This window comes from Eleutherodactylus coqui, chromosome 6 (genome assembly GCF_035609145.1).
Source record: "Eleutherodactylus coqui strain aEleCoq1 chromosome 6, aEleCoq1.hap1, whole genome shotgun sequence".
NCBI classification, from domain to species: domain Eukaryota; kingdom Metazoa; phylum Chordata; class Amphibia; order Anura; family Eleutherodactylidae; genus Eleutherodactylus; species Eleutherodactylus coqui.
In genome coordinates this window covers 158,521,992-158,536,978 of record NC_089842.1, presented here as the reverse complement: position 1 = coordinate 158,536,978, position 14,987 = coordinate 158,521,992, and the positions used below count along the sequence as shown (strand labels likewise).

General features: G+C 43.0%; 1 protein-coding gene across 1 annotated transcript in view; it reads left to right on the top strand.

Annotated features, from left to right (window-relative positions):
• Positions 1 to 14,738, top strand: part of CDKL1 (cyclin dependent kinase like 1) — a 54,250-nt gene extending 39,512 nt beyond the window's left edge. The window contains exons 5-10 of the mRNA XM_066608069.1: positions 5,469 to 5,559; positions 5,683 to 5,883; positions 5,976 to 6,058; positions 9,747 to 9,803; positions 10,451 to 10,606; positions 12,848 to 14,738. Of these exons, the coding sequence (XP_066464166.1) occupies positions 5,469 to 5,559; positions 5,683 to 5,883; positions 5,976 to 6,058; positions 9,747 to 9,803; positions 10,451 to 10,606; positions 12,848 to 12,952 (693 nt within the window). The 3' untranslated portion in view covers positions 12,953 to 14,738. The remainder of the gene's footprint in view (positions 1 to 5,468; positions 5,560 to 5,682; positions 5,884 to 5,975; positions 6,059 to 9,746; positions 9,804 to 10,450; positions 10,607 to 12,847) is intronic.
• The last annotated feature ends 249 nt before the right edge of the window (positions 14,739 to 14,987 follow it).

Below are 14,987 nucleotides of genomic sequence, written 5' to 3'. Positions count from 1 at the left end.
AGCAGTTTTAGGGTCACAAGGTATAGGTGATTCAGAGGTGTGTAGTTAGCATGCGGGTATTCTGGGGTGTTTAGCGAGCATTGGGGTTGTTTCTGGGGTCTAGAACCACCCCAGGCCACTCAGGGCTGTATCTTCATCTTTCTGAATACGTGCTGATACATGTGACAGGCACTGACCAATTTTTGGCTTTAGAGATTGCCCAGTGCAAGTCACATATCCAGCAGGTACAATCTAGAGCTGCGTGGACACTGTGCCCAAGTTAAGTGGATTTTTTTTTTAACCGGAAAAAAAATGGGGCAGTATTATTGTGATGGGGTCAGTAAAGGAGAATTGTTTTTTTTTTTTATGAGGGCAGAAAATGTGGTAGAATTAATTTTGGAAAGAGCATAGAGGCGTTGTTGTTTTTATGAAAGCAGTAAAAGTGGACATTATTACTTGTGGAGTTAGAAAAGGGGGCATTATTACTTGTGGAGGCAGAAAAGGGGGCATTATTACTTGTGGAGGCAGAAAAAGGGGGCATTATTACTTGTGGAAGCAGAAAAAGGGGGCATTATTACTTGTGGAGGCAGAAAAAGGGGGCATTATTACTTGTGGAGGCAGAAAAAGGGGCATTATTACTTGTGGAGGCAGAAAAAGGGGCATTATTACTTGTGGAGGCAGAAAATGGGGTATTATTACTTGTGGAGGCAGAAAAGGGGGCATTATTACTTGTGGAGGCAGAAAAGGGGGCATTATTACTTGTGGAGGCAGAAAAGGGGGCATTATCACTTGTGGAGGCAGAAAAGGGGGCATTATCACTTGTGGAGGCAGAAAAGGGGGCATTATCACTTGTGGAGGCAGAAAAGGGGGCATTATCACTTGTGGAGGCAGAAAAGGGGGCATTATCACTTGTGGAGGCAGAAAAGGGGGCATTATCACTTGTGGAGGGAGAAAAGGGGGCATTATTACTCGTGTACTGAGATGACAGTTTCCCATAATCGCTCTTTTGGGTTATTACTCGGGCGACTATCGACCTGTGTAAAGCCGCTACAAGATGGGTCTCTATTGTCGGCTGCCAGACAGGGAAGGAAACTGATTTTATGTAGCCCCAGGAAGCAAATACTGATGAAAAGGTATTTTGTTTGTTGTAAAGTATTTTTCAGTGTTTAACGGCTGTTAACAGCATTTTAGGACCTTTTGGTATGAAAATGATTCATGGGATAACCCCTTGTATGGATGGGACAAATGGATTCTCATTCAGGAAGTACATTGTGTGTGTCAAAAAATATGGCTCCTTGCTCTTCTGCATACTGTTGGTTGATAAAGATGCCAAAGATGATTCTCTGGTGAATAACTGTAATAGGAAACAGAGTTGTACTGAAGTTCCTCTTTAAAAGCAACCTGTCACGTCCCCACAGCATTGTGAACTAAGTTATAATGTTGTTAGAGGACATGACAGGGAGTTGGATGATGTATTTTTCATACTTGCCCAATCTAGCAGTGTCCCCCTCTGAAATTGGTACGTGGCATGACGAACTGACTTTCAAGAGTGTCGTGCGCGGTCTCCCATACTTATATATAAATGTAGAAAAATGATCGGCTTCAACGTCTAAAATCTTGTTTATTTCAGGGAAGAGACATCATATAAAGAGACATCCAGGACTTGGACTCATTTCGGCTAGTCCTGCATCCTTTTACAACATCTGAAGGACTAGCCAAAACGTGTCCAGCTCCTTGATGTCTCTTTATATGATGGCTCTTCCTTGAAATAAAGAAGATTTTATACGTTAAAGCCGACCTTTTTTTCTACATTTATATATTGCTATTCCGCTGAAGCTGATGGTTTTCTTCTGGTCTGGGCTCCATCTATTATCATCGCCTGGCTGTAGGGTCCCCGCTATAGAGAGTGAGCTCTATTTTTTCTTACCTCTCCCATACTTAGTTTGCGGTGCTGTGGGGACGTGACGGATTCCCTTTAAGTGCATACAGTTATTGTTCTACCCATAAAGATTCTATGGTACTTTAGGAACACAATGTCTAAGTATTGTATCACTATAGTAAACAATGTGAGTGTCGTCACTCAGAATCCTTATATTGGCAGCTTCACATTGTTCACGTGTTTAAGTAATTAGCCGCGGTTATCTTCCTTCCAAATCCTGTTCTGCAGCCAAGCTTTCACAGCCCCTTCAGGGCAGATATAATATCATGGTTGTCCTGCACTTTACACACCCACAGGCCCTGTTGTTTGGCGCCCTGCGATCTCCGCACCATCTCTGTCCCTAAGCCATTACATGGCCAAATATAGAACCAATTAGCATTTTAGGTAGATTACACTGCACTTTTGTGTCTCCTCTTGCATTAATCTCTCCTGTCTTTCTCTTTGATCATTCAAATTGCCAGCTTCATGTTTTAGCTAACTATTCTTGTCGCTTTTTGGTCACTTGGTTAGGCTGCTTTTACACCAGCGTTAGGACTTTCAGTCACAATTCCGTCTCTCAGTTCCGTTTTTGGAGCACAGAAACTGAATTAAATGTTTTGTTTTTCCCCCCTATTGGTTTCAATGGATTTCCAAAAACGGAATGCTGTCAGTTTACTTGCTTTACGTTAGGTTTCTGTCATTTTTTTTAACCAAAATAAATAACGCTGCAGACGGCGCTACTTGTTCTGTTTAAAAAACACAAACATAACGGAATGGAAGCAAAGTGACAATATTCTTTAATTGAAATCAACAGGGAAAAAGACTGTAAACATTTCATTTTTTTCTGCGCCAAAAACGGACCAGAGACGGAATTGTGACTGAGAACCCTAGCAGGTTTGTGGATGTCATACATGTGATGGCTTCCCATCCAGGTACTGCCAGTAATTAGAATTTTTAATCTATGTGTCCTGTAAAAGGGATGTCCCAAAATGAAGTGCTTTATTCATCTTATAATTGATAAAAAATAAAAAATGCTTGCCATTTACATGTCGTTAAACGAAATCTGTCACCTGATATTAGGAGTAGAACCGAATTGTATTATAAGATGTACCGTATGACAGGTGGATGAAGTTAACTCTATCTTTCCTTTGTTCATTAAATGTTCCAAAGCAGAAATATCCTGCATGCCATGTGTGCCACGTGTGATGCAAATTGGTGGTAAACCATCCAATGCACCTCCTGCACTGGTCTGGGCTATCTCCCCCTCTTTAGGTCAAAAATATGCCGTGTACTGCAGACACTCACACTTGGGCCCTTATTTATGAATATTGGCGTATATTGCCCAAATTTTTTTTAGAACTCGACAGTCTTAAAGGGGTTGTCTCGCGGCAAACATCAAAATTTTACATTAGCCCATTCCCCCTGTCACCCCCCTGGCATTAAAAATAGCAATTTAAAGCGGTTTTTAAACCGCTTGCTACTCGCTGATCCGACGAAATATGGAGTTATAAAAATCTTCTCCCTAAGATGGCCGCCGGTCCTTTCCCAGGGATACACTGCGGTTTTCTCCCATGGTGCACCGCGGGTCTTCTCCCATGGTGCACCATGGGCTCTGTGCGTTCCATTGCCGATTCCAGCCTCCTGATTGGCTGGAATCGGCACACGTGACGGGGCGGAGCTACGATGACGACGCGGTGACCAGCTCTCCAGCACGAGCGGCCCCATTCATCAGCCAGAAGCACGGACTGCGCAAGCGCGTTTAAAAACGCCAGAAGACATCAGAATTAGACGGATCCATGGCGACGGGGACGCTAGCAACGGAGCAGGTAAGTGAATAACTTCTGTATGGCTCATATTTAATGCACGATGTATATTACAAAGTGCATTAATATGGCCATACAGAAGTGTATAACCCCACTTGCTGCCGCGAGACAACCCCTTTAAATTGTGTAAATTTGGCCCAATTTACATTGCACGAAAAATGTGCCAGTCTATGTATAACAGTGCTGCATGTGTCAAAAATATGCCAATTTGTATTCTGAAAGATGTTTAGGCGCTGCAGAATGTGCTGGTGCTATATAAATAAAGATTATTAAATTAAATTCTGCTTTATGTATGAATATAAAAAAGCTAGTCAGCAGTCTAATGACTGATTTTAATACATACAATGGGGGCAAAAACCTGAAAAACCTATCCTACGCATGTAGTTTATTTTGCGCCACAAAATGGGCCAATTTCCGCATAGCACTTCTATGTTTGCCATGTTTGTGCTGCTGAATATGTTGGCACTATACAAATAAAGATTATTATTATTAAATTGCACCAGTTTGCATTTTAAAATATTTTTAGTTCCAAGATATTAATTTTTCATTATCTACTAATATAAAATTAGTCAACGAAAAAATAAAGATAATGAAACAAAAAATAGGGGCAAAATCAAGTAAAAAATACATGTAGTTGGAGGTACACCAACTTTCATTATGTTTTATTAGCGCCACTGTTTACTGTCACTTTTTTGTAGTAACGATTCATAAATGTGTTGGAAAGATTGACAGAAGCTTGTCATGTCTATTTTCAGGGGGAAAAGCTTTAACAAGCTTGTCTGATCTTTTTGTACTCTGCCCAGGGAGCACATTACATTGTCTCAGCTGTCAGCCCCATAGCAGAACAAAGGAAATGTATTCAGTGAACAGTGGGTGGGCTGTTCCCTGAATTCAGCTCCTGGTGGCTCACACACTACTAATTGGTACTAATAGGCATTAGTACCAATTAGTAGTTTATGCACAATGATCGCTCAAAAGCCATCGTTTGAGCAATCATCTTAGTGTCTAAATGGGCCTTTAGTTGTCATTTCATTATCATCACAGGCAGGATTACGATGATAGGTAACACCTACATGTAGATAACACTGAATCCACCATTTACAATAGGTGATGGTCGCTTCCTCCCCTTCCTGTACAAGGACACTGGCACAGATCACATCTGTAGAAGTCAATGAGTCAGTTCCTGTTCATTGTGTGAATGGCCCATGTACAGTAAATCTTTAAATGTTGTTAGCTGCAGTTGAGGCAAGATGGCAGCCCCTCATAAGGCCCATTTTAGATGTACCGATTGTCGTTAAAAAAAGCGTTAATGATAAACGTTACGTCTAAATGTAAGCCATTATGCACTTTTCATTCACTTTTCATGCATCGTTCAGTTTCAGCCAGTATAAAAATCCTCGACGGCTCGCTCACTTCTCGTTACGTTTAAATACTCCCTGCTGAGTGTTTCGCTTTGGAATGTGAAGCACTGAACGAGAGGTGAGCGATTCTCAGCGATGATCTGCCTGACGAAACAAGGACAAACTATTGCAAACGAGTTAGCGGTGATGTCATCTGCTCATGTAAAAAGAGCAATAAGCATGTGCAGGCAATTGAATACAATCTACAATCAGAAAATAAAAATAGATTAGAAAAATGGAAAATGTTTCACTTTTTGTGTTTTAATTAGCAAAACTATAGGTGATACATTCCTATTAAAGCTAAATTATGAGATTGGCACTAAAGGGATTAACTTTGTATGTTACCAGTGTATTCACCGTGATGTCAAGCCGGAAAATATCCTCATTACCAAGCACTCTGTCATCAAGCTCTGTGATTTTGGATTTGCCAGAATATTAAGTGAGTGCATAAACTTTATTTCTTTAATCTTAGAAAAAAATAGTTTTTGCATTTAAAACCTCAGAATGTGAATATATGCACCTATTAGATGCCCTCTATAAAAGCTTGTCTTTGCATGAACAGCTGGGCCATCTGACTACTATACAGACTATGTGGCTACAAGGTGGTACCGTGCCCCCGAACTTCTGGTAGGAGACACACAGTATGGGCCCCCAGTGGATGTCTGGGCCATTGGATGCGTCTTTGCGGAGCTTCTATCAGGAGTGCCACTTTGGCCTGGCAAGTCTGACGTGGATCAGCTATACCTGATTAGGAAAAGCTTAGGTAAGCAACGTGAATCATTTCAGGGTAACGCATCTACCAGCTACAGTTTTACATTTTGATAACGCATATCATTGACTTTCTTATCCATTTAGGTGATCTCATTCCTCGGCATCAACAGGTTTTCAGCACAAACCAGTTCTTCAGCGGGGTCAGCATACCAGATCCGGAAAATACGGTAAGAAAATCTAAAAGAAAAGCCAGATGAGGCCACAAAAACAAACACGAATGAAATAATATTGGGATTTTAATCGCTAAAACAGGAACAATCTGTGATGTGCCGCTCATAAGAAAAATATTGAGATTAAAAGATTATTTCCACTTAGGGCAAAAATTGCACCACTACATGTAAACACTATAAAAACCCACTCAGTGATTTTGATTATATCTGTTCCTGGGAAAGCCTGATGGTAAGCACAGCTCTATCTAAGCTTTTATAGCAGGTGGGCGGAGCGCTTGGGGACCTGAGCACTATTCCAGACAATACAAAACCACATCAAATATATATTGACCCCTTAACCCTCCATGACATACAGGTTCGTGGTTTGTATGGAGTGAGATCAGGGGTCGATCCGGATCCAAACAATCTGGATGTCAGCTTCAGGCCTTAGTCAGACGGGCGTTTTTTCGCACGATTTGCGCATGCGCATGCGTCCGGCGATTTTATAAAACCATTGCTTTGCAATGGTATCGGACACATGAGCGCTTTTTATGCGCTCGTCCGATAAATTATAGAACAGAAATCGCAGATCACACCTATCTGCGATCTGCGATTCCTGTTCTCTTCTCTATATGCGCTCAATGGGGCCGGCGGCAGCAGCGCCGACCCCATTGAGAGCATATACTAGACAAATCATTCTTCTCTGCCACAGCTGTTACAGAACGATGTTTGCCCATTTAATTCAATGGAGCCGGCAATACAGCCGGCTCCATTGAAAGCAATGGGCTGCCGGCGATCGCGGGGTGAATTGTCAGGAAGGTCTTAAATATATAAGCCCTTTCCTGCAATTCATCCAGAAATGTGTAAAAAAAAAAAAATATACTCACCTTGTCCCGGCAGACGGAGTTCAGCGCTGAGCCAATCAGGGGCAGCTCTCACTCACACCCACTGCAGGCCGGCCGCGCTGAACTCCGTCTGCCGGGACAAGGTGAGTATATATATTTTTTTTATTTTTACACATTTCTGGATGAATTGCAGGGAAGGGCTTATATATTTAAGCCCTTACCGACAATTCATCGTGAGATCGCCCGCAGCGCATTGCTTTCAATGGAGCCAGCTGTATTGCCGGCACCATTAAATTCAATGCGCTTGACAGCTCCGGCCCGTTTCTATTGAAACACGGCTAGGAGCAGTTTTTTCGGGCGATTTTTCAGCCCCGGTCACGCGATTTGCGGTTGCGCATCCGTCATGCGATCCGCAAATCGCGGCAAAAACCGCCCGTGTGACTAAGGCCTCAGTCAGCACTCGTGTGGCTAATAACCCTTTAAATGCCGCTATCAATTCTGATAGCGGCATTTAAATGCCCTGATAGGAGTTCAATGGTAACAGATGGCCTACCCATGGTGAGATCGCCATTCGGTTGACATAGCAGCCGGGGGGCCTTCTGAAGGCTCCCAGGACTGCCATTGCAGATTGCCTACAAAGCCATGCCTGTAGTATGGCTTCATAGACTGCCTGTCAGATAACAGTACAATGTAATACTATGGTATTACAGTATACTACAGGGGCAATCAAACGATTGTAGGTTTTAGTGCCCTACAGGGACTAAAAAAAGTTGTTTATTTAAAGAAAAAAAAAGCCATGAATTAAAAAAAAAACAACCATGTCGACGGAAAAATAAAAAAAACATTACGGCTGCCAGAAGATGGTGGCAGAAAATAAATGATATTGTTTCGAAAGATAGTTTTTCTTTTAAGTAGTACAGCAAAAAAAAAAAACTATATAAATTTTGTATCGCCATAATCTTACTGACCCACAGAATAAAGTTTGTTTTTTTTTCAGTAGATTATGTTTCATAAAAATAGTACCATTGAAAAATACAACTGATCCCGCAAAAAAAATAAACCCTCAGACCGTTACGCTAATGGATAAAAAGTTATGATTTTCTGGAAAGTGGGGAGGAGGAACCATAGGGCTCCCACACACTTGTGTTTCCTTGTTAAATGCTGCGTTAAGGTTGCGGTTTTTTTTTAACGCAAATGTCAGTGGGACTTTTGAATGTTAAAAACGCATCACACAAAAATCGCAAAGCAGAAACCTGCGATGTTTTTTAATAGGGATGACCGAGTATACTCGCTAAGGCACTACTCGCCTGAGTAATGTGGCTTAGCCGAGTATCTCCCTGCTCGTCCCTAAAGATTCGGGGGCCGGCGCGGGGCGGGGAGCTGCGGGGGAAGGGGCAGGGAGGAACGGAGGGGAGATCTCTCTCTCCCTCTCTCCCGCCCACTCTCCACCGCAGCTCCCCGCCCCGCGCCGGCCCCTGAATCTTTAGGGACGAGCAGGGAGATACTCGGCTAAGGCACATTACTCGAGCGAGTAGTGCCTTAGCGAGTATACTTGCTCATCCCTAGTTTTTAACATTAGAAAGTCCCATTGACAATTGTGTTAAAAAAAATGTAGCGTTAAAAAAACGCAAGTGTGTGGGAGCCCTCAAATGAAGGGAAAAACAGGGTCTGTGTCCTTAAGGGGGTTAAAGGAGTATTCTCATGTCAGACATATTTGACATATCCTGTGGAGAGGCCAAAAAAGGCTATGTCTTACAGATGTGGATCCTAGAGGTAGAAACTAAAATCTATCTCCGGAATAAGAGTCCCATGACCCTGTCCTGCCTTATTCTGTCCCGCCGGCTGCTGCATGCAGCCTGCGAATGGGGCCCAGCTTGTAGAAACCGCTAAGCACCTGGTGCTATGCTGTTTCCATAACTCCCATAGAACTGAATGGAAGTTATGTAAACAGCATAGAACAACGAGCGACGCTGTTTCCACATCTTATGGAAACTGCATAGCTCACTGTGCTAAGGTAGGTGTCTGAGATGAGAATACCCCTATAACATACAGTGCTCTAATAATTAGCTATAAAGCAGCCAGATATATAGTACCGGGCCACATGGCATTCAGGCAAATAGCTTTAAACAGCAGTGAAGGTTTTTCTCTGCATCCCTTGTGGTCTGCGGCAGTGAGGGGAAGTATCAGCACCTCTAGTGTTCTAGGGCAGTAATAGGATTGATGCCAGCATCTCTGGTGGTTTGTGGCAGTTAGCGTGTTTGTGCTTCTATAGGGCAGTAGAGAAGGTCAACACTAAAATTCCTGGTGGTCACAACGTACCCACTTTCAAGAAATCTAATGGATCATCGAGGACAGTTGTGAGAATGGGGACTACATAATTTCTGAATTTACTAGCAAACGTTATATCATATACATTGTGGTGGGATGTCATGAGAGAGGGGTAGGTTATGGGGCTGGAGTGGGGGACAGAACAGAGTTGCTTAAATTGTTAAAAAATTTAAAACTTTAATAAAGAGCATTTAACTAAAAATATTCCTGGTGGTCTGGTGCAGCAAAGGGATTATTGTCAATAATTCCAGTGAACTAGGGCAGTTAAGGGATTAATGTTAGGATCTCTGGTGGTCCAGGGCAGTGAAAGATTAATGGCAGAAACCACTTTAAACATCACAGTCTAAGATTCTTGCATTTTCTATTTCCTTATAATTTTCAAGATTCCTTATAACTTTCTAGTGAGTCTTCAGGTTGTTAGAAGACCAAACTTTCAGCAAATAGTAAATTGTACACCATTAGTAGGACCCTATGTCATCTTCCTTTATAGAAGGTGATGCTCCAGACTTAAGAATACCTCATTTTTTTTGCAGGAGCCCCTGGAACAGAGATTTCCAAATATCTCATCTCATGCTTTAGGACTCATGAAGGTAAAACATCTAAACTCTTGTAAATGTGACTTATACAATCTGTGGATGGTACATTAGTGGAATAAAGGATGATGTATCCATTCAGTAAAGCAGCCAATCTAGTTATATACTTGGTGACAAGAGTGAAAATGAATTATTTCCATGGATCCATCCACTGTCCAAATAGAAGTATTACCCTCCGTGTTTCTTTGATATGTGATGTACTGCATAAGGGCTACGCACTATTTTATAAGAAGGGATCATGACTTGTCCTGTACATAATATGTAAATTAATAGTTCAACTGATAAGCTGGTGAGATATTGCAACATGGCCACTATATATGCAGATTCTTTTGCTAGTTATTGATTTTCCCCAATTAATTCTCTAGTGATGTACATTAGATTTTCTCAGTCAGTCATAAACAACTCTGTATACTCCCTAGCCCTTATTTACACATGCAGATTTGGTCAGTATTTTGCATCTGTATTTTAAAGCCCAAACCCAGACTGGATTCTAAACACAAGAAATATAATGGAAAGGTTTATTGCTCCATCTTGGTTACTATGGTACAGATATCAGTACTTTTATAGGATGATTGTTACTGTAATCAATTTCGATTCACGGCGATGCAGCAGCACAGCTTCTTCACCTACATCTGAACACACAGGGCTGCCTGCACATGGACCCCTTGGAGAGGCTCACGTGTCTGCAGCTTCTAGAACACCCCTACTTTGACAGCATTCGAAAGGAGGCTGGGGCTGCAAAAGATCCAGAGAGGATAAGCAGAAAACAGACCAGACTTCACAGAAAGTACTTCCCTGGGGTATGTATTTAATAATGCGATTGATTATCCTGGTTACCGCTCTATATAGTAAGCTCTTGTGGGTAGGCGTTACCTTCAAATGTAGATACTGCTTGTAGAATAAACAGCATTAACAGATTACAGCTTAAAGGTAGTCTACTTAAAAGGGGGTTGTATGGTTCCGAGACAATATGCCACCCTTAGTGCCCCCCTGTGCTAAAATAAAAAGAGGACTTACCTGTTCCCTGCCCCCACTATCCAGCGCTAAAGCTCCACTGTGGTCCCAGTGTTTGTTCACAATGAGGTCAGCAGAAGTCAAGTGCCACCCGCAGCCAAATAGAGGGTGTAGCGTCACTGCTCTTTCTCCTGGTATCAGCGTTCACATCCTGAGTGCCATGATGCCAGGAGTTTGGAAATATGACACTGGAGATTCTGATTCACTGCAGCGGTCACCTGACCTCTGGTGACTACATCTGTCACAAGGGTCGGGACCACAGCGGGGCTGCAGTGATGAATCGTGGTGGCAGGAAACAGGTAAGTTACAGCTCCTTTTTTTTTAGCACAGGGGACACTAAAACGTCCATTTACACACAGAGATGATCGCTCAAAATTTGTCAGAAACTGACAGTTTTGAGCAATAATTTTGCATTAGCTACTCATGGGCTAATCAGCCCATGAGTAGCTAACTAGCTTAATTTGCATGTATTTAGAGAACAGCGAGTGGTCTGTTCTCTAAATACATCACTATTGTTCTTCAGTGGAACAGCAGCTGAAAGAATGTTATCAGTACTGCCCGCAGAGAACTCAGTGGGCAGCCCCTCTTATTAGTTCCAATGGATTTTAAGCAGAGCTGAACTCAGCGATGGACAAAAAGTGCACGATGGGCACACATTTACACACAACGATTATCGCTCAAAAAATGGGCGATAATAAACTGCTTCAATTTAAGAATTATGAAGGCCGCTATGTTGGAAACTTTCAGTGTAGCAGAATGTTTTTGTAACCTTCTCCAGATCTGTTGCTCCACACAATGCTGTCTCTACAGGCAGCTCTTTCCTCCTCATGGCTTGGTTTTGGCTCTGATATGCACTGTGAGCTGTGAGACCTTATAAAGGGAGGGTTGCATCTTTTTAAAATTATGTCCAATTAACTGAATTTACCAATCAAGGTATGGAAAAATCTCAGAGATAATTAAAGAGAAATGGGAGGCCTGCAGAGCTAAATTTCAAGTGTCAGACCAAAGGGTCTTGTATGTAAAAAGTTTGTTTTTTTTTAATTACAGAGATTTCTAATATTCTGAGTACAGCAGTGAGGTCAGGGAGTACAGCAGTGAGGTCAGATAAAACAATTGCTAGAAGTTACAGCTGTGTTTCTGCCCGTCTGTCTGCAGTGGCTCTTTCCTTCTCTCTCCATAGACGTCTATGGGCAGCATGCATCTCTGTGTATAACTTCTGCACATGGATTTTATTAGTAAATTCAGAATGAACAAATGCAAAGAGGCAGAAAAGTCGTTGATAAGTAGAGAAAGGGGCATTTTTCTGTAATATGGTATTATTCCAAAGCTTATCTTTGCTTGTAATATTGGCTTATGGAAAGTAATAAATGTCATTATTCTTTAAGGCCTCATGTCCACTTGCAAATTCTAATTTAAAATCCGCAGCGTTTTTCCTGCACGCGGATCCGCGCCCCATAGGGATGCATTAGACACCCGTAGGTAAATACCTGCGTATGCCATTTTTTCCCTGCAGACGCAGATCCGCGTGCGGGAAAAAATCCGGACCATGCTCCTAGGTGCAGGCCTCCCGCAGGCTTCTATTGAAGCCTATGAGAGCTGTCCGGATCCGCGGGAGACCTAAAATCAGAATATACTCACCTGCTGCGGGCCGTGCATGTCTTCCCTTCTTACCGGCCGGATCTTCTTGCTTTGGCCCGGCGGATGTGCCTGGCGCATGCGCGCGGCACGTAGCCGGCGTGCCAAGCACATCCGCCGGGCCGAAGAAAGAAGATCCGGCCGCGAAGAAGGGAAGACATGCACGGCCCGCAGCAGGTGAGTTTATTCTAATTTTAGCCCTCATGTCCGTGGGGCAGGAGGGACCCGCTGCGGATTCTCCATGAAGAATCCGTAGCGGGCCTGATTTTCCCCGTGGACATGAGGCCTAAAGGGGTGAAATATATGCCAATGAAAATTTCAAATTGATATTCAAATCATTTACATTTCCACACTGCCTGCCATATAGAATTGCTGTTTTTTTTTCTTCACAGCTCCAGCATCTGCCCCAGCTAACGAACAGTAATATCTTACCAGCACTGGACAGCAAGAAATATTACAATACCAAAAAATGCCACTACCGTTTCCCCAACATATAATCAGGAGAAAGAGACTAGTTAAATATTTATTATTCCTGGAACAAAGCAGCAGGAATTTGAGGAAGGGGGGAATTAAATGTGGTACGTATTCCGGTAAACAGCAGGCATGGACTTGGAAAGTTATTTATAGGATCCGGCTATATAAATGCTAATAAACCACACGTTGGCGGGTTATGTCCTCAAACAGAGGGCATGTTTGATAGTATCTCACAAATGGACAATGTCACAATACTGTGCAGAGAACACAATGCATACAGCTCCATTCTCTGCAAGCCACTATTCCATATTGTATTACTTATAGCTCATGTAGCATCACATGCCAATATAAAAACAAAGTATGTGGCAGCTATTTCTTCCGAGAACAGCAGTATACAACCCATTAGTATCAAACAAGCATCCCTGCACTATAGGCCTATGTGGGTCCAATGTACTATAGTCATAGCCTGCTCCACCTGTCCTCATCTGTACCCACACCGAAAGGGCACATTCCAGCTGTAGCTTCATTCTATTAAAACAATGAGGCTATACTGAGTAGCCATTATTAAACATAGACATCCTAATGCCTTAATCTATTATAAACTACATCTAATGGATTAGTCCAGATTCAGAAAAACATGGCTGCTTTCCTCCAGAAACGGCACACCTGTCCACATGTTCTGCGTGGTATTGCAGCTCAATCCTATTCTCTTTGACACTAGACAGTAATACCAGACACAGCCTATGGGTAGCTGTGGAGCCAGTTTTAGAAGGAAGCAGCATTGTTAATGGCCACACTGCTTAGGCCTCATGTCCATGGCACACGCGGATAATTCATGTGGCTTTCTGCAGCGGATACACTAAGGGTCATCTTAAAATTGATTTTTTTTTCTTCCTTGCGACTCATCCGCGCGGAAAAATTCCACAACCCCACCTCCCAGACTTTTCACCATCTCCCTAATTACTTCTAACCTCCAAATCCGCAGCGGATCAGCAAATGCATTTAAATGTATTGCGGATGCACGGCATATCCTAAGCTCCCACAGAGATGAGTGGTGCCAGATCCGCGGTAAAATGGAGCATGCTGCAAACCATGTAAAATCAAATCCGCAGGACTTAAATGAAGTGCGGATGCTCAATACTTCTCTATGGGTGGCTAGAGCTGCGGATGACGCGCACGAATTCAATAAATAAAATCTGCCCGTGGACATTGGGCCTTAAGCAAACCGTTTGGCCATTAACAACTTGCAACCAGTAAACATGTAATTAATTAATAAGCGGCCCTGACCTACATCATGGCTGGGTTCTTGGTTGCGTCCCAAACTTGACCCGGCCACGTGGTGACAGTTATGTGGGGCCATACAATGCAATTTCCAATGTAGTGATGTTCCTTGGTTTACAATTGACAAGTGGAATGCTAAGTTTCCATGCATGATTATGTAAATTATGCACAGATGTCCATTGCGAAAGATAAATATTTTTATAGTTCACCATCCTTGGCTCATTTTACAAATTACAAGACTGGCCATGCTTGTATAAAGAAAAATAAATCCTCTACTTGACCTCCACTAGAGATGAGCGGTGCCTGAGGCCTTTTACTGCTGCTCATGTTTCCTGCTGTGACTTAAGGGGGTTTTACACAGTCCGATCCATAATGAATGTTCACTTGATCACTGAGCAATATAAAAAGGAACGGTGATCAGCCGGCAAGGGATTGAATGCTGATTGGTCGTATGATTCTGGTTTTTAGGCTGCAATCCCACGAACGTATATCGGCTGGGTTTTCACGCCGAGCCGATATACGTCGTCTTCATCTGCAGGGGGGGGGGGGGGGGGAAGAGCCAGGAGCAGGAACTGAGCTCCCGCCCCCTCTCTGCCCCTCTGCACTATTTGCAATGAAAGGAGGCGTGACAGGGGTGGGGCTAAGTTCCGCGAATTAGCCCCGCCCCACCTCTCCCCATTGCAAATAGTGCAGAGAGGCAGAGAGGGGGCGGGAGCTCAGTTCCTGCTCCTGGCTCTTCCATCCTCCCCCCCTGTAGATGAAGACGACGTATATCGG